Source organism: Leucopleurus acutus (genome assembly GCF_964270905.1).
Source record: "Leucopleurus acutus genome assembly, chromosome: 18".
NCBI lineage: Eukaryota > Metazoa > Chordata > Mammalia > Artiodactyla > Delphinidae > Leucopleurus > Leucopleurus acutus.
In genome coordinates, this window is record NC_139160.1 from 75456212 (window position 1) to 75476102 (window position 19891).

Below are 19891 nucleotides of genomic sequence, written 5' to 3' on the forward strand. Positions count from 1 at the left end.
GGTAGCTGGACTTCTTACGTGGACAATCAGTGTGTCCCCGGCGCCTGCTCCAGGAAAGAGAACGCCGGGCGGTCACTCTCTTACCTTTGACGAGCAGCCTTGGAAGCCACACAGCATCACTGCCACCACTGCCACCAGACAGTCTCAGAGGCGCATCCAGGTTGAGGAAGGTGAAATAGACTCTAACTCTTGATAAGACTGGGAAAACTATTGTGGCCAATTTTTGGAAAATACAGGCTGCCTTAATCCATCCTCTGGATCAAACAATTCACATCCCTCCCTCATGCAAGAGGCACTCATCCCTCTCCCATGCTCCCCAGAGCCTTATCCCATCATCACATCAGGCTCAGGTCCAAGCCCCAAATCCCATCATCTAAGTCAGGTCCAGGTATCCTGGCTGCTCAGGTAAGGCCCCTTAGGTGGGCAGCTCTTCCAGGACTGTCCCTAACTATCGAAGACAAGCTGCCTATTCTCCACACAACTAACATGTTGCTTGTGCCTTGGTTAGGATTTAGTCCTGGTGCCCGGAAATTATTTTCCATGGCCATTAGGTCCGTGCTACAGAATCTGGGCTCACCTTTGGATGTTATTTCCTCGTCCACAAGAGGTGACATGTTTGGGGCTGGTCGTTTTCTCAGCCTGATTCCTGCTCATAAACTTTTGAAGCACCAGAGCTTCTTTATTTTGTATCGATCGTACCTCTTTCAATGCAGCTGATACAGTTCCTTTAAAAGCTTTGCGAGTTTCCTGTGAATCAATTTATAATCTACCCCTTTAGTCAAAAGCCACATCCACAAATCTCCTTGAGATAATCTCCTCTCGACTTTTTCTTTTCTGCAAGATTTCTGTGGGGCAATACTCTTGATATCCTTAGAAGTCCTGTGGTTTTGTTTCTTTGAAAAGGTCCAGTGAAGCACCACCTGAAATCTTTCTGAGGTCTTAATAAAGGGGTTCATAGTCATGACCTTGGCTTCAGCGTTAGATCCTGTTTTCCTGAAAATGCCCCAGATTCAATCTCTGCTTACAAGTCATTTCTTAACTTCGGAGTTATTTACTATCCTGACGGCCCAGTGAGAAACTATTTTATTTTCAAACTCAGAAAGCCCAGGCTCCTTTATAGATAATCGTTTGTTCTTTCTGTAGCGTATCTCTTTACCCTCATTTTCCTGCAGGGAAGTAGAAGAATCCAGGAGGCTGCTTGTACACTTGGTCTAAAGCTCTCCCTCCCTAGATCATCCAGTTCCTTAAGTGTGTTGTCTGGTTTCCACAGTACTGCAGGTGACAGTGTTGCTAAACTTTCCACAAAGGTATAAAAAGGGTTATGTTTCCCTCGGCGTCCAGCATATTTCTTACTTTCCTTTAAACATCACCAGGAGCTTTCCTGGGCGTCACACTTCTGCTCACAGTCTCTTCAAGACCTCTCCTCCTTCCCTGGTGGTCCAGTGGCTAAGACTCCACACTCCCAATGCAGGGAGCCCGGGTTCGATCCCTGGTCGGGGAACTGGATCCCAACATGCCGCAACTAAGAAGTCCGCCTGCTACAACTAAACATGCCACGACGAAGGTCCCGACGCCTGCCTCAACTAAGACCCGGCACAGCCAAAATAAGTAAATGAATAAATAAATAGATAAATATTAAAAACCAAAAAACAACAAACTCCTCCAACTTCCCAAGGCTACTGCCAGGCTTTTACAGTTTAGGGTTTTGGGCTTTATGGCAGCACTCCACTTCCAGTACCAATATCTGTATTAGTTGTCCATTGCTATCTAACAAACCGCTCCAAAATTTAGTGGCTTAAAATGACAAAGGTTTTATCATCCTCTCTCTCTCTCTCCTTCTCCCTCCCCCTCCCTCTCTCTGTCTCTCTGTCTCTCTGTCTCTCTGTCTCTCTCTCTCTCTCTGTCTCCCTCTCTCCCCATTCTACTAGTTGGGTATCAGCTAAGCCCTTCTCATGCGAGCTCTCTCACAGCTGTGGTCAGACAGCGGCTGGGCCTGGGATGGTCCACAGGCCCAGTTCATTACATTTCTGGTGTCTGCGCTGGGGAAACCTGGACAGCTGAGGGCTGGAGCAGATGGGGTCCTCTGGCATCTCTCTCACCTCTGTGTGGCCTCTCCCCATGTTCTCCACAGCATGGGTGCTTCAGAGTAAGCAGTCTTCTCACATAGAGATCAGGGCCACCAAGAGATGTGTCCCGAGAGAGGAAGAGCAGGCCAGAAGCTGCACCGCCCCTGGCCCAGCCTCAGCAGGCAGGCGGCCTGGCTTCTGCCATGTTCTATTCATGGGGCGGCCACAGAGGTCCTTCCAGCTTCACGGTTCTAGAAGAGCACGAAGGACTAGAAATATTGTTGAAGCCAGTTTTGTAAAACACAAGCTGCCACGAGTCCTTTAACTTATTCAGATCTTCAGAACAACTCTGTAACACTAATGTTAACATTTTGTCTGGTTCATTAACTTTCCAGGAGAAGCTTATGCGTTGCTGTGTTTTCGTACATCGAAAGCCTTTGCGATAATGCTCATTAATTACAGAATTGTGCATTTGGGGTATTTTCTACTCCTAAAAGTTGGCTGCTTTGGTGAACCCTGTACAATACTGGCCTTCAAAGATATCCATTGAGTTAGAAAATTCACTTTGTTCTTTTCCATTCTCATCTGGATGTCTCCCATTTGTTTCATGTTTGCGAAGCACTTTACATACATTGAGCTAAGCACTTTACATGCATTATTTTATTCCTCTGAGATGATTAGTGATATCACCATTTTAGGCATGACTATACTGAAGCCCAGAGAGATGTGACCAAGACCTCTTTTAAAATTATAATTTGCACCGATGCCACCGCGCAAACACACACACACACACACACACACACACACACACACACACACACACACACACAGACCCAATTCTGTGACTATTATGGCCTGTAGTTTCCCACCTCATAGCATGTATCATGTTCTAACATGCTATGGAATTAACTCATTTGTTTTATTTACTTTTTTTTATTGTCTGACTTTACCCAGGAGGGCAGAGGAAGGAAGGGGACAATTACTGTATATTCACTAATGTGTCTTTGAATAAATACTGGTTAAATGCACGACTAAATGAATGATAGCATGAAAGGGTGGTCATGCTGGGGTTTGAATCCAAGCCCAGCTGACTCCAAAGCCTTTAATTTTAACCCTAAAAGTGGAGTTGTCACTCTGAAAGTGGAGACGGATACTCTCATATATGGAGTCATAATGAGAGAAAAGCCTGGCTGCCTTAAAACTCAGGAACGCAGCAAAATTAGATGTGCTTATTCAGATCAAGAATTCCTACAGATTAGCAAAGCACCAAATTGGTAAAATAGTTCAAGATATTTGAGAAGTTTTGATATTTTAGTAAAACTGTGTGTAATTTTCTAAAATTAACATCTTGGCTCCAGAGAAATTATATTTAATAAAATCTATAATTTACAGTAAAAAACATTAGAAAAATAAGTCTTTTAGAATTTTTTAACTTAAACTTTAATAAATGTTTTGAGTCATATTTAAGTAGTTTTTCTGCCTCTTTAAAAATTAGTTCTCGCTAATATTATGCTCTTTTGTTTTTCTAAATATCTTCCTTCTTTTCAATTTACGAAGTTGCCACTGAAGTTCTTAGTGAAATACAACACTCTTGATTTCCCTGTTAAGTGTGTTAGGATTCAGATATATTAATTAACTGTAAAACAAGCCCTTGGCATCATTTTAACAACGTTCTTTTTAGGAAAATAATCTTTCCATGCATGTAGTTGTTTTCAATGGTGTTCTGTCGTGTTCGTTTTAGACCATTTAAATAATCCAGCTTAGGTATTTCCTACAGGAAACACCCACAGGGCACCAACCCGCTAATTTGCTGGTTCTCTCCAGTCTCCTATTTTCTCTTCTCTAAAAGCCATGAGGAGCAGTTCAGCCAGTACTTAGTCCACACGTGTATCAGGCCCTCAGAACCCAGGCGTAAGCAGGTGCCAGTGCAGATGGAAGGCGCCCACCCCGCTGCATCCCAGCCCTTCCCGCTGCAGGCGGCTGGCAATCCTGGGCCTCCTTACGGGCCACCTTACCTCTTCCTTGACTGGTGGCAGTTGTCCTCCCCCTCCGAGATCAAAACAGGCTTTTCCCCTTGGCAGTCGTGTGAAGTGCAGGGAGACACGGACCCAGGAGGGTGGGGAGATGGGGAACCGGAGGTTGAAGAGAACCAGACCCTGGAGCGGGGAGCGACCTGGACCCTGGAGGGTGGAGGGACCCGGACCCCGCGGGGGAGGGGGGAGAACTGGACCCTGGAGGGTGGAGGGACCCAGACCCCGCGGAGGCGGGGGAGAACTGGACCCTGGAGGATGGAGGCCGGGTCCTCGCCAGTCGCGGCGCCGGGGCAGCTCCGCGCGCTGCGCGAGGCTCGGGCCGGGTCCCCCGCTAACACTGCCGCCCCTTCTCCGCCCTCGCCCAGTTCTCAGCCGACCCCGGCCGCACAGCGACGACTACAGCGCCGTGAAGAAGATGCCGCCTCGGAAGCCCACGCGGAGCCCGCACACCAAGCTCAGCGGCTCCTCGGAGGAGATCTCGGGCGCCAGGCCGGGGGCGGCGGGGGCCGGCGGTGCGCGGCGCAGGGCGAGCGGCCCGCAGCGCGCCCCGGGGATCCCCGCGCCGCCCGCGCCGCTGGAGCCCGAGCCCGTGTACATCGAGATGCTGGGCCGCGCCGGCAGCCCCGAGCCGGCGGAGGCCGTGTACGAGGAGATGAAGTACTGGGCGCCCCCCGAGGGCGGCGGCCTGGGGGCGGGCGTCTCGGCGTCCGCCTCGCCCCCTCCGCCGCGCGACGGCCGCAGCCCCCTCCCCTCGGAGGACGGCGACGCCGGCGGGCCCTGCCGGGACGCGTGCGACATCCCCGCGCCCTTCCCCGACCTGCTGCCGCACCGGCCCCCCCTCCTCGTGTTCCCCCCGACGCCGGTCACCTGCTCCCCGGCGTCCGACGAGTCGCCCTTGACGCCCCTGGAGGTGAAGAGGCTGCCGGTCCTGGAGACCAGCCTCAGGTACCCCGTGCAGCCCGAGGGCGCCGGCCCCCCGTCCCCGCAGCACCCCAAAGCCCCAGAGGGCGACGGCGACCGGCCCGCGTTCGCCGGGCCGCACGGAGCCTCCCGTCCCCCCACGCCCGCCACCGCCCCCCGGCCGCCCGCGCACTTCACCTCCGCGCCCGAGCCCGGCGCGGGGAGGCCGGCAGAGCCGCCCCGGGGCCCCCCGAGGCCCACCTCGGCCCCCGCGGGCGCGCCCTGCAGCCCCGGCCTCAGGAGCCCGCACCCCCCCGGGAAGGCGGCCCGGGCCGAGCCCCGGAAGGCCGCCCCCGGCGCCCCCTCTCCGGCCGCCTACAGCCCCCCGAACTGCAGGCCTGTGGGCAGCCCCCTGGACGAGCTGGCCAGCCTCTTCAGCTCGGGAAGGAGCGTGCTCCGGAGGTCGGCGGCGGGCCGCAGGATCCGCGAAGCCGAAGGTGAATTTCGCACACGGAGGTAGAGGCGTAGCTGCAGACGCGGATGTGTGCCGATGTGCCGTAGATACGGTTTAAGGAGCGCTTGAGGTCATTGCGGGGTCGTTCAGAGCAGGTACCAACTTAAAAACAAACATCTTATGCAACCAATATGGCCAGGTAGGTAAGAATGAATCTTTCCGTCTCGTAGGTAAAAGTTCACGATACAACAGCCCACAGCGCTAAAACTGGGTTTAATACACCCTTGTGACTTGAGAAGTATTAGAGCAGGACTCGGCTTGAGCCGCTGATTTCCGTTTCCTGATAATATTCACTTGCAACATGGAAGGGGCACTTTTGTCACATTATGCCGAGATGCCCCTTTGGTTTACAGCTCACGGCTAACCCGAGTGTCCTCCAACCTGCTGTCCATCTCACTTCCACTCCCGGCATCTGGGACGGCTACCTGTTCAGTTACTCTCTTACACTCGCTCAGTACCACTTACGCTATGTTGTTCTGGATGAATGATTTTTGTGCTGTTCCTTTGCCACCCAAGGAAAATTTTAACTCAGTTCTGTTATATCTGCATCTTCTCATTGAGCAGCTCTGTCTCATAACTAGTTAGCTGTTGACAGACCAGTCAAGTGAGCTCAGGGCTAAGCTGCGGCAGCCAGAGGCTGTTGCCTGTATTAAAAAGTATTTATTTTGTGTCCATATAAAAGCAGAAGGTAGCTAGCAAAAAAAAAAAAAAAAAAAAAAAGCCAAAAACACAAAAAGCCCTCATTAAGAATTTGTTGCTAATCTCTTGTAAGGAGCTCACCATGTGCTAATTCATTCAGACGAGGTTGCCTTTGAGCCAGAGGCGCCATTTGGGCACAGATTCTCTTAATAATCACAGAGAATGTAGTCATCTTCCAAAAAACATCTTTTTATACAGAACCAAAATATTTTCCAATGTTCTGTATTTGGGAGGGGAATTACGTGAATACAAAGCATCTTCTCTTTAAGGAAATTGTAGCGGGTCCCTCGACCATGATGCCATTAACCCGAATGTAGATGGCAACTACTAGCCTCCCCACTTTACAGAGATGGGAAACTTCAAGGTCAGGAGGTTAAACACTTTCCTTAAGGTCAGGTGGTAGGACTGGAAATAAAAGCTTATGATGTGACGTTTTATGTACGCGTTAACCTGCTCTTTCACCTAAAGAAAATAGATAAATATATTGGCTTTCATCATTTGATTAGGTCCAAAATCTCTAGAAAATCTAGAAAACATTATCAATAAGTGAAAAGTAGGTCAAGACTAAGAACACTTAGCAAATGAGTGAATAACCTAACCCCCATTTATTCTTTTTTTTTTTTTTTTTTGCGGTACGCAGGCCTCTCACTGTTGTGGCCTCTCCCGTTGCGGAGCACAGGCTCCGGACGCGCAGGCTCAGCGGCCATGGCTCACGGGCCCAGCCGCTCCGCGGCATGTGGGATCTTCCCAGACCGGGGCACGAACCCGTGTCCCCTGCATCGGCAGGCAGACTCTCAACCACTGCGCCACCAGGGAAGCCCCCCCCCCAATTTATTCTTCAGTCAGATAAGCTAATTGTCTTTTTAGCTAACAATTTCTTAATTACAGGCCATTAATAAATGAAATTGTCCTTGTAAGTAGGAGATGGCTTGAATTTCACAAGTCATATGTTTCATTCCAAGGAACAAAATGGACTCTAGGAGAAAAGCCTTTAATGAACAAATTACTATTTGCTTTCGGAACTAAAAGTTTATTAAAACCAAATTTTACTATAGATGGGAATTGGATGAATTCTTCTCGACTGTATTCAAGGAAGTGAAATTAATGAATTTGTAGACGGGCGTCATCATTTGGAAATCCCTAAGTCTAGGACTTGAGGGGAGGATTCCAGTAAGGCCTCCAGGCAGGGTGCGTGGATGTGCTAATATTTACCCTTGGTAACATTAACCGGTATTTGGGAACATGTATCAAAACCTCAAGTACAACATTGTTAGTGCAACTCTAAAATTATAAAATATCTATTTTTCTACTGTGGGCTTTTACAAAACACTCTTTATTTTGAAAAGATTGTCTTGAGCCACTTACGACTTTCTCATAAATATATGAATTGGCAGCTTCTGCCCCAGCACAGTGGCTGTAATAACAGGAAGCTGCAGTAGGAGATGGCTCGTCCCCTCGCACCAGATGACAGGAGTCCAACGGTGCAGCTGAGACCGGTGTGATTCCCGAGGGTCCGTGATGTAGCAAACACGTTGACCAGCGTGCAGGACGTGTCCTCCTGGGATCGTACAGGCTATTCTTTTAGGATGTCAAAGGGGCTTAAAGAGAAGACTTGGAAGAAAAAATAGTCTTGATGCTGGAGCTAATCACTGGAGCTGCTTATGTGATTATTAGGGTTTACACCATGTGATCCTGGAGCCAGTAATCCGTTGTCTTCTGAATGAATTGCATGGCTGGTATTCGTGATTTACTGGAGTCCTGGGACTTCTCCCCTTTAAGATTTTAAATCTTCTTCTTTACCCTTTTTATATTTCAACATATTCTTCTCTTCACCTGAAATAGCTTCCTTACCAAATAATCCAGTGGGCGGCTAATTCCGCCTCAATGCACCTGAATTAATTACAGCTCATTTCTTGGACCGTTGTGATATGGGGAAACTGCACTGCATATTTGCAGAAGGGTTCAAAATATTCCCCTCGCTTCCTTAGAAAGTGACCTTGAAGAGATTAAACTGCTCCTTATTACCCTGCTAAAGGTATTTCCAGTTAAAATATAAAGGATGGTGAGTTGCGTATAGAAAAGGAGGTCCTTTGCTGTTTAATTCTACAATGTCACTACTCCATAGACTTAATATCCATGTGGGATTTTATAAATATCATGTCCCTCAAAACAGTTCATTTTCTATAGACTCTTGGATATTCAATTTGAGGCACACAGGTCACAGAAATTTTAAGAGTCCGGGATGCAGGTATAGACAAAATGTGATTGTGCAGGTGACAGATGTGACTGCAGTCTGGGAGGGGTAGTATCAGCAGCAAGTAGCTGCAGTGCTTACTATGCTCCAGGCATTGTTTTAATAACCTGTTTAGTTCTCACAAGACTAAAATGTATCTGCTGTTAGCATCCCCATTCTACAGATGGGAAAACTAAGGCACAGAGATTAAACTTTCTCAAAGTCTTCCTCCTTTGAGAGAAACAGCCCGACTTGAATGCAGTGATTCTGGCTCCAGGGGCATTTGTCTTGGCTACCCGCCCAGGACTGCAGAGGAAAAAAAAAACAAAAAAAACAGAGGATAAGCCTTTAAAAATTCATATTTGCTCACCTGAGGTGCAACAACTAAGAGTCCTACAGTTTGGACGAAGAAAACGGTTTCATAAAGTCAAAAATTCCAAACATGTACTTTACAGATCGCGGATGTAAACAATTGTGGAATACCCACTGGGCCCTTAAAATGAAGAATGACTAAATGTTTAATTGTCTGTGACTTCCTGGTTATCCCATTCATTCACAAGGTGTTTTTCATCTGATGCCATAATATGATTAATATTATTATGCTAATTATTTATAGTTGCCTAGTTTCAAAAATTATGAGACCTAATTCAAATGCAGGGGCAGAGTCATTGGCTTCTTGGGGCCACGAGGGTGCGCCATCGTTCCAGATGGCTCTGTGGCAGCTGGTTGTTTATCTAGAGCATGAAGTAAAGTGAGCGTGTTATTCTGTACCCGTTGAAAAAGATCAGATGATAGGGCTTTGACAACAACGCAGTACACCTCAGAAATCTGGAGAAGAATGTGGAGGAGTCTGAGTTGCAGACTATTCTGTGAAAAAACATTACTTTGTTACTTTCTGATACTGTGCATCCTTAGTTTATATGATATAAATAGGTAGTTAAAAATTATATTGACAACCAAAAATATAGAGAGACAATATTTCTTCACATATAATAGGTGTTCATTAAATACATTTGATGAAAACCTACCTAAAGAAGAAAAAGCAGTTTTACATATAAGTATATTCGTTAAACCTGTGGCCCTTGTGGCGTTTTTACACATAAGAACCACTGAAGCCAAATGGTAATTACTCTTAATTTCAAATATTTCATTTCATTGCATAAACACTCCAAGTAAGAGTATTTCGAGTTTTTACATCAAAATATTATTTAAATGAATTTTTTACAGCATGATACTTGATTCCATAGGGCCATTTATTTTCCAAAGAATTATTTTTAAAGTCGGCTTTATGGAAAATTGCAAACATACAAAAGTAGAGAATAGATGAATGAACTCTCTCTGTGGCCAGTCTTAGCTCATCCCCAGTTTTCTCCACCATCAATGGATTATTTGGAAGTACGTCCCAAGGTCGAATCAATTTACTAATAAGTATTTATAAACCTTTTATTAGAAAAGTCCTTTAGAAAAAAAAAGGTTTGTTCTTCAGTCACTTTAATTAGTACAGACCAGTCAATCCTTTTGAGCCCATGAATGTGAGGTTGTTGCTCAGGACAGGAGCCGCCTCCGGATGCCGGAGACGCGTTTCTCATGATACAACCAAAATAATTCTCGGGAGTTAGCTCTCCACCAAAACACCGGCCTGCGAGATCTTCCACGGGTTCTTTGAGCACAGCTCCAGACGTGCGCAGCTGTGCAGACAACCTTTCTGCTACGACAACAAGCGTGGATTTCTAAATATCGCATCCAGACAGAACCAAGTATGAAAGATCAAGGTCCCAAAAGACATACGGTTGCATCTTAAGTCAACATGGTGTGAGGTTTTGACGCCTCACTGCCAAATTAAGTACAATTACTTATGCGTTGTTCAGCCACAAGAAGATGCCTTAAAATCAGTGAGCTATCACAGAATTACAGGCAGAAACCTCTGACCTGCTCAAGGACAGTGTTGGTAAATTGTCATTCTCTGCTCCTGGCGTTTGAGACAGAAGTTTCGACACCATCTTCATTTCATCTGTGATGCGTTGTAATGAAATTACGGCCTACGGAATTGGTCCTCCTCGTGCAGATGTCTAGATCCCATCATGGGATGCAGGGCTTGACATCCCGGAGGCTTCTTGCCTCCATGCAGCCTCTACTAGCAGTTTATCCGTGCCGAGCTGTTAATCTTTCTCGCTCCCCAGCCGCTTTGCTTTCTCTCCATGGTGATTTATTTGTGAGCGGTGGTGGCCTGAGGCTTCATGAAAATTATAAAGGGCGTGGAGAGCAAAGCACATAGTTTACTGATGTGTAGTTGAGCGCACTCCTGCCTCTCACAAAGCCTCCCTCCTGTGAAAGGAAGGGATTCCGTGGCCTTCTGGAACCATTTTAAATCAACCCTAAGTTTCCCTCGTTTTCCAAATGAGTAAGTCCTCCGGGAAGACGAGCTTCCCATCCCCAGAGAAGCAAGCTGTCCATTGATCATCTATCAGGCGAGGATGAGCTATAGAAATGGCTCCCCCTACCGTATCGGTGACCCTGAGCTTGCACAGAAGGAGAGTAAATCTCTCTGTGAGAAAAGGACGTTTTCGCCCAGTTCCTGGCCCTGCTGCAGTAAAGGGGAGTATCTGTGTTTGGGACTGGCAACCGGACATTGCAGTGTCTCTAATTCCCCAGATGGTCCAATAGAAATAATACTCTGTCTATCTCTGCTTGGAAATGAGCTTTGATCAGTAGCCAAACATACCTATGGGAAGAGCACAAAGCTCCTTGTCTTCTATGCTAAACTGGACTGTTGAAAAGATGCCTAATATTGGTTGTGAATGTGGTGACATTTTTCTCCCAGTTTACGGCACCTTCTCTCTGTAAATGCCCAGGAATTCACACAGGGAAATGGTGCAACCAGGGACCCATAAACAGGACTTGTATTAACTTGTAGAGCTAATTCCCTTGTAGTCATCATTAATGTGAGCACGGGGCTCGCCACAGGGAATCCAAAGTAGGGAGAAAGAAATCCGTGCGCCCTGCCCTGTCCAGGCAGTGCAGGTGGCAGGGGGGTCCACCCCATTTCAGTGAGAGGCTTTACGTGGAGGCTATAAACCATGAGTGGGTCTGTGACTGAACCCCCAAGTGGCCCGTGAACCTCAGGGGTTTGTTTGTACCTCATTTAGTGAGAGGTTGCACAGATTTCATCACAAAGTATCGGTGAGCAGGGCACGGTGCAGGGCCGCTGCTGCAGATGTGCACAGCTGGCGTGCCCGGTAGCCCAGAGGGGAAGTGCGTGACGGCTGCAGTCGAGGAGAGCCTCACGCCAGGGCTGGCACGTGGGCAGGAAGGGTGATGGGGACAATGATGGGGTGTGGAGTTAGTTTCCCGAGTGCAGAGGGGAGCCGGTATGGCAGCCAGAGGAAGCCATGTGCGGTGAGCCCTGCCTCTGAACGTGAGTTCAGGGTACCTGGTCCTTTAGCATCTGGCCATGAGCCTTGAAGGAGAGAGAGAGAAAACAGAGGGTGCACGGAAGCAGGGCAGGATGAGCTTCCCACCTGGAAGCTCCACGACAAGGCCTGGAAGCATCTCCAACATTCCTCTTCTGTCCCGCGAGAATTCAGCATTAACCCTTGGGATCTCCCCTACAAATTAAGAGCCAAAGGAAGAAAGAGAACGAAACCGATAGTAGCAATTCTGGGTATGTGCCTGTGACCTCAGAGAATGGGAACTACTCAGAAACGCTCTGGAACATTGGTCATGGTGTTCTGTTAATAGTGTTAATAGCTAACGCTTATAAGTGGCCCTTTCCTGTCGGCCAAGCATGCCGACGTGCCTCTTCTCCCCGGGTCCTGTCTGTGAAGCCAGAGGTGCAGGTGTCAGCCTCTCCATCCACCAATGAGCAGCCGTAGACTGAGGGATGAAGTGATTTTCCCATAATCGCAGAAACTGATCAGTCCCAGAGTCAGGAATCAAACACGTCTCTGTTCTCCCAGACCCTGGGTCTTTTCCACTGTGGCATTCTTGGTCTCCAAAAAACAATTAAAGTGTAAAAATGATACCCAGTCCCTGTCTCAGAAAGTAATTCCCTTCTGAAGTTAAAGATAAACTCCTTACCAGGAAAAGATATGGGAGGAGGACGCATAAAACTTTTCTTTTTGTAAAAAACACAAAAGCCAAAGGCCACATAAAACTGTTGGAAATGTTCCTAAGGGACACGGAAGTGTCGGTTTTGAGCTGAGGGCGTGTTCCTTGAGTGCCCCTTCGCCTCGCCCTCACCTTCCTGATAAAACCCTTTCTACTCTCTGGTCCCGCAGACTGCCCTCCCTAGTGTCAGGGACCCACAGCACACAGGTGGGGCCGGAATAACTCCTCACATTCAAAAGGATTGCTGGCTCGCTTTCTGTCTCCCTTTGACTCAGCCTCTGTGAGGCTTTGCTTGGGAACAGTTCCTAATTACAGGTGGGCAATCACTCACAGCAGTTGTTTTCACTTGCAAAGCGCTCACCCAGCATCTTTCCTTAAGGAAGTATCTGACTCTGTGGGATGTGAGTGTCCGTCCTGGGAGTGGAGCGTCTCAGATGCCTGCTCAGGACCAGCCAAAAGGTAAAGCTGTAGTGACCTCTCACCCTGTCCCAGGGCCACGCTAAGGGCTGCACAGACGATCAGAAGTGGTTCTCAACAGCCAGCATGATTGGGGCGGGAGAAAGGCACACCCAAGAAAGCCCTCCTCATCTGTGTCTCTATGGCAACTTTTAATTTCCTAAGTTACGTGGCTATAGAGACAGAAATATAGATAATGGCAAAATTAGAAACGTGGCTGAAAAAAAAAAATAGTGTCAGGCCCGTACTCAGAGCCCCTCAATAAATGTTTGTTGGGAGAATCTTAAACTCAGAGGTGTCCTGAGCTTGGGACTTCCACTAGGCACAGCTGCTTCATTCCTCCTTGAAACCCAGGAGCCAAACCAACCAGAGAGTTGTGACAATTAAATATTTAGATCAACCTGATCAAAAAGTGACCCTTCGAATAGTGTGAATTATCCTGGGAAATGAGCTTAACGTCTTGGCTGTGAGTCTACGGCTGCCAGCATGCCTTCAGACCAGGGATAGGCATCTCGCACAAATGGTTCATCATGTTTGAGATGAGCCGGAAGAGGCAGCGAAGCCATCCCAGCTCGGCTGTTCTCTAAGGCACAGTCAGTGGGAGGAGACTCTTTTGTACCTGGAATTCTGGAAGAGAGGGCAGTCTTTTCAGAAGTGGATTATCTTTCCTAGCCAGTAAATATTTTTCATACCATCAAGCCGTTAAAGCAAGCAGCCATTGTGTGTTGGGGGTCTCTAGACTAGATTTTGAATTAAATGCCCACTGGGGGCTCCAAAGAGAAACCCAGTGCTTTATCCTCTAAGCCACTCAGCAACCCTCCCAAAGCAAGTTAATAAAGACCTTCCTGGCTCTCCGCATCTCATTATTGCCACAGAATACAATATCCCGGGGTTTTCTTCCCTTTGTGAAGAAACTCTTAGAAGTGACAGGGTACATGGAAAGTTTCCCTAAAGATGAGCTGGACCGCTGCCATGTTCTCTCTGTCCTTAAGAGGATTGGAAGAGAAAAAGATGTTTCTTAATCACCTAAGAGTGTTTAGGTTCTTTAGGCTGACTTGAATCATTTTTATGATTAATTCTCAGATTAGCCTAGAAAATTCCTCACCACCTGCGAGCCAGCTATATTCAATGTCATTTTACCCACTGCCCTATCCCATGAGTCACCCGCTGTGTGTGAAGCTTCTGAGACCTTTTTCTCTGCTGGTTTTCACTTCTTTCTTTTTCTGGTTTCTCCTTGAAACCAGAAATGTTCATACTTAGACATTGTACACTGACAATATACCGGGCAATTGCAATTTTACATTCACTAATACATGTTAATTTTAATAAGCCAAATCAACGACAATCTAGTTTGCTTTCCTCCCCACACAGGTGACTCGGTCCTAAAATATGCAGGGACCAAAGCATGGCAGACATGAACTGGAGCCCAGGTGACACACGTTTACAGTGGAACACTCACGGTAGCATACCTGAGAATTTGTGTATTACCAAAGTCCTGCAAAACCTACAAAAGAGCTTCTTCACACCCAAAACTCTGACTCATGATCAAACATACTCTTCCCCCCTGCTCCCCTGGCCAAAATGTCCAATGGAAGAACTGGCATATGTGCACTGTAGGTACAGCAGGGTAATTCCCAAGCAAATAGGCATGTTTTCGATCTTAGTTTTACTATTCTCCTTTGATGTGGAAAGATCCAGGAAGGAGTAAGTAAGAGACAGAAGACTTGAGCAAAGCCGTGGGTGAAAACTACCCCTATTCAGGCATTTCCACGTTACTGAAAAGGGAACCAAAGCTTGCAGCCCTTACGTTACTTCCTGAAGTCACATCTGTTTGTCGGAGTTTTGTTTGCTTAATTCCAGTTCTCAGGTGAGATCACCAGCCGGACAGGGGCCAGGCTGGTTTTAGAAGCAGGATGGAGGGCACCCATGTACATCCATTTACATCCATTTAAAGTAGCCGAACGCCCGCCATACGCTTAGCAGTTCACATGTCTTTTTTCAAGTAAATAACCAATGCCCAGCAGCAGGTTCTCTAGTGCAGAAGAGCACAGTTGTTTTCAATTTTCATGAGAATTATATTGGCTTTATTTTGTCTCTTGGTATTTAACCACCTTTATGTATAGCTTGTAATGGAGCCCCTCCTGGATTTTTAATAGAAACTTGTGTTAAGAATAACTACATCAGGGCTTCCCTGGTGGCGCAGTGGTTGGGAGTCCGCCTGCCGATGCAGGGGACGCGGGTTCGTGCCCCGGTCCGGGAGGATCCCACGTGCCGCAGAGCGGCTGGGCCCGTGAGCCATGGCCGCTGAGCCTGCGCGTCCGGAGCCTGTGCTCCGCAGCGGGAGAGGCCGCAACGGTGAGAGGCCCGCGTACCGCAAAAAAAAAAAAAAAAAAAAAAAAGAATAACTACTTCATAGACCTAGAGATGATCATACTAGGTGAAGTAAGTCAGACAGAGAAAGGCAAATGTCATGCAATATCACTTATATGTGGAACCTAAAATATGACACAGAACCTATTTACAAAACAGACTCACAGACATAGAAAACAAACTCATGGTTACCAAAGGGGAAAGGGGGGGCGATAAATTAGGAGGTTGGGATTAACAGATACACACCACTATATATAAAATATATAACCAACAGGGACCTGCTGTACAGCACAGGAATTCCACGCAGTATCTTGTAATAACCTACAAGGGAACAGAATCTGAAAAAGAATATATATATATAACTGAATCACTTTGCTGTACACCTGAAACTAACACAGCATTGTAACACACCAATAAAAAATTAAAAATTTTTTAAAAGACTGAAAGAAAGAATAACTACTTCAGTCCTTGAGAAAAATATGTAATCTACGTTTGCTCCATTTAAGGGACTCCTTTGTGCTCCCGTCGTAACATGCTTTCCAGTGCCTTCTGTCCATCCCCTACCCACCACATGAAACTTAGCACAACCAGATATTTGGTTGAATTGCATACGTGTCAAACGAGACAGTAAAACTCTAATGGCTGGCGTTCATTTCACTGATGTAGTTCACTTACCCAGGCTGGGAATCATGTCTAATCTCCAGAGGCTGGGACAGCGACACGGGGCAGAGGCACTGGGCTTCTGTGTGGTGATGAGGGATTATAAAAATGTCTTTTTAATCTGATGATCATTAGGAAACCCAGCGATGTGGTCCAGCTGCTAATCAGAGAGCATTTCCATTGCTGCAGGGGTCGAATCCATCTTAAGGAGCCCTCTGTAATGATTTTAGGGAAAAGGTTCCATTTTTCAGACAATAAAATCATTCTATGACATCGCCCCCAAGACACAAAGTCCTTTTCAGGATTAAAAAAATCGGAGGTTAACTTCAGGCAGAATGATTCAATGAGTAACAATATTTGTGTTGCTGTTTGCTACTTGCCTCCAGTTTTCAAAGAGGTTTGGAAAAATGGTTACATGAGAAGGGCGGGCTTCATTCATGCATTCAAAACATGCATTGAGGGTGTGTTTTGTGCAGGGCGTTGTGCTAAATTGTATGGATTTTAGAAGTAAAATATGGGATCTGCTCAGAAGCAGCTCACAGCAGGGAAACACGAGAGATCCGAGGTACCCAGGCTGCAAGAAACATTGTCCGGGGAGATGCTGCTTGGGCTTCTCAAACTGCTTACCCTTAATGCTTGTGAAATGCTGCATTTTTATTCAATTCATTCTACTCTCTTTCGTTTTTAAATGCTTATCGTGACCCACTAAATTGATTTTCCAACCCATAAATATGTCCTTTGAAACACTGATCTGGAAGGTAGGATTTATCTGGAGGGAAGGAGGAGAGTGAAACCCAAGCAGTGGGAGAAACAGGCTGAGACCAGTGCGTCTCGCACTGTAAGAGGAGGGTTTGTGCAAGGACGCGATGGCGCCACCAAGTGATGTCTTGGAGGAGCTACACCAGGGTGTGTGAAAAGGGCTTTTCTACATTCATGTACCTGTAAACGTATATTCTTTAAAAGTGAAGGATGAGAAATGCTTAGCTGTGGGCACATGAGGATGGGACCGCCACCTCCTGACTGGCTCCGAGGGGCTTTCTTCCTGTAGTTCTGGGTGAGATGAAAGCCATTGAGATCAGCTCAGCCTTTCCGTCAGTGTCCCTCCCAGTGTCCCATCCTTCCTGGGTGGCCGACATCTCTGTGATGTGACACTGCCACTGCGAGGGCTCCGGGGACATTCAGTCACACAGGCACATAGGGTTTGAAGGCACAAGGAATTAGTAGTGTCCGCCCGTCTAGTTCCGTAAAGGACCCAATCATGGGAACCATCAAAGAAGCAGGCCACGTGGCTTGAGGAGAATTCTGACAAGACTTTAAGTCTGTAGAGATATTTTTAACTTGTTATGTAAGGCCTCAGAGCTGCTGCGTAGCAGCCACCCGGGGTGGGCAGTGGGGCTGATCTACAGACGTGCAGGGCACCGCCAGGCTGTTAAAATGTGGCCACGTCTCTGCACCAGTGGAAATCACTGCCGTCCTGAGCCCTCCGGGGTTCCCAAGCCCCAGCCCCGGAGGTCTTGCCCCAGGCCTGCCCTGTGTCCTCCTCGTGAACTGTGCCCACAGGCAGAGGCTTGAGGTCTGGGCTCCTGCCTGTCTTCATTGGTCCTGGCTTGTGACCTTGGGGCTCTTAAATATCTGGGGTGGATAAAGTTTATAATTAGTTCTGAACAAGGATTTTGAAAAGACTCAGTTTACACCACTGCGTTTCGGCTATTAACTTTTGCTCATTTTACTGGTTCTCTCTGACCCGGCTGCAACTACATCGGTGAAATGAATGCCAACAATGAGAGTTTGTCTCGTATGACATGTAAGTGATTCAGCCACGTCTCTGGTTGTTCTGAGGTTCACGTCGTGAAGGTAGGGGATGGACAGGAGGCACTAGAACAGCATGTTGTGACGGGAGCACAAGCTGGTGTCCCTGAAATGGAGCAAACGTAGATTATATATTTCTCAAGGATTGAAGTAGTTGTTCTTCAACAATTTAGCTAAACATTAAAAATCCAAGAAGGGCTCCAGGACGAGCTAAATATAAAGGTGGGGCTTCCCTGGTGGCGCAGTGGTTGAGAGTCCGCCTGCCGATGCAGGGGGCACGGGTTCGTGCCCCGGTCCGGGAGGATCCCACATGCCGCGGAGCGGCTGGGCCCGTGAGCCATGGCCGCTGAGCCTGCGCGTCCGGAGCCTGTGCTCCGCAGCGGGAGAGGCCACGACAGTAAGAGACCCGCGTACGGCAAAAAAATAAATAAAAATAAAAAATAAAGGTGGTTAAATACCAAGAAACAAAATAAAGTGAATACAATTCTCATGGAAATGAAAACATAAATAACCAGTTCTTATTCTAAAGGGATATGCTGCTGGGTGTTGGTTGTTCCCGTGAGAAAGGAGGTGTCTTGGGGGTACCCTCCTTGTTTTTTTCCGATAGTAGGTATTACCAGTCTCCCATCCATGTGACACCATACCAGTGTCAACAAATACCGAAAGCTCCCAATAAAAGAAAAGGAATATCGTCTTCTCCATCTTTGCTTTCTGGAGAAAACACACACCTAAACCAGGACATACACTGTCAATCTTGTGCAGCTGTGCAGGTGTGGCGTTCCAGGCCCCCTGGATTTATGTTACCACCTGGCATTGAGGAAATGTAAAAATACCAGCTATATAAATACCCGCGTGACCCATGAGATTAGACACGAGGAACGGGTCTCCAGGCCAGGCCAGCTTGTTGTTTAGATGTTGCATATTCAGCTCATTATAGGGGAGGCGAGCTCCAGGGAAAGGAAAGGGTGGCCATGCTTCTTCCCGCGATGGCAGGGACCGGAGAGTTGGGCCCAAAAGGAGCCACAGCTCGTCAAACTGAAAAGAAAGTTGACACAACATAATTCTCTGTGCCTTTTTGGGTTCTGCAAACCTTATTTATACTGACAGTCATTTTTTAGCTTTACTATGGGTACATTCTTGCCCTGCTCAGCACATATGTTGTTGAAGATATCACTCTATTTCCTGCCTCGGTTGGTGTTTTTAGCACAAACCATCTCCTAAGACTTGGCAGGGGAGTGGGTGGCGGGAGCTAAGGCGGGGTGGGCAAGGAAGCCCTTTCCTTCCACCCGACTTAACCCCAAGCGTGCGTCTTGGTGACACTTTCTGCCGCAGAAGACTGCTCAACATACAAGGTCAAGAGCAATCTTGATCTATTCAAGAATGATGAATTCATAAGGCGTTTTTTAAAAGTAGGGAGGAACACCGGGGCGCCGGCTCTAGCCTCTTAGGGTAAGAAGCAAGTCCAGCTAATACGTGTTTTCAACCCACCCATCCTTGCCAGTCGCCGCAGTGTTGTACTTTTCTGCTTCTTGAGTAATCAGTTCTTATAGCCATATGACCATGTTGTGGAATGCGGCTGCCACAGGAGTCATCGCATGGGGACCTCATGTGGTCCCCAGCACCAGTAGACACGGAAGCCCTCTCTTGATCCATTTCTGGGACTATTAGCAAAGGGGTGATGGAGTCTGGTTCGCGTCGCTTAAGGTCAGTTAGACTCCTGCTGTTCAAAACACACGCCTCTTCCGTGTGCCCTCCTGACCACACATCTTTGATAATGTGCCCTCTGCTGACATCTGACATCTCCTTACGCAACGCCACACGTGGAATCCCTCTTCCTGTTTGAGTTTAGGACCAGCCACTGTGTCTACCTGAATCCCTACCCCTGACATTTGTCTTTCTCTGAGGCGATCTGCCAAACGTCTGGGTTATACTCTCATGGATAAGAAAAAAGTCTTATTCATGTCCTAGAAGCCTGTCAGAGTGCAGGGGCTGGGGAGTGATCTCTAGATCCTTATTTTTGTGCATGTGTTTTTTCCTCATGTGC

General features: G+C 47.4%; 1 protein-coding gene across 1 annotated transcript in view; it reads left to right on the forward strand.

Moving 5' to 3' along the window:
* Nucleotides 1-19891, forward strand: part of MYO16 (myosin XVI) — a gene marked incomplete at its 3' end in the record, with an annotated part of 531603 nt that overhangs the window by 471589 nt on the left and 40123 nt on the right. The window contains exon 33 of the mRNA XM_082859271.1: nt 4465-5496. Within this exon, the coding sequence (XP_082715397.1) occupies nt 4465-5496 (1032 nt within the window). The remainder of the gene's footprint in view (nt 1-4464; nt 5497-19891) is intronic.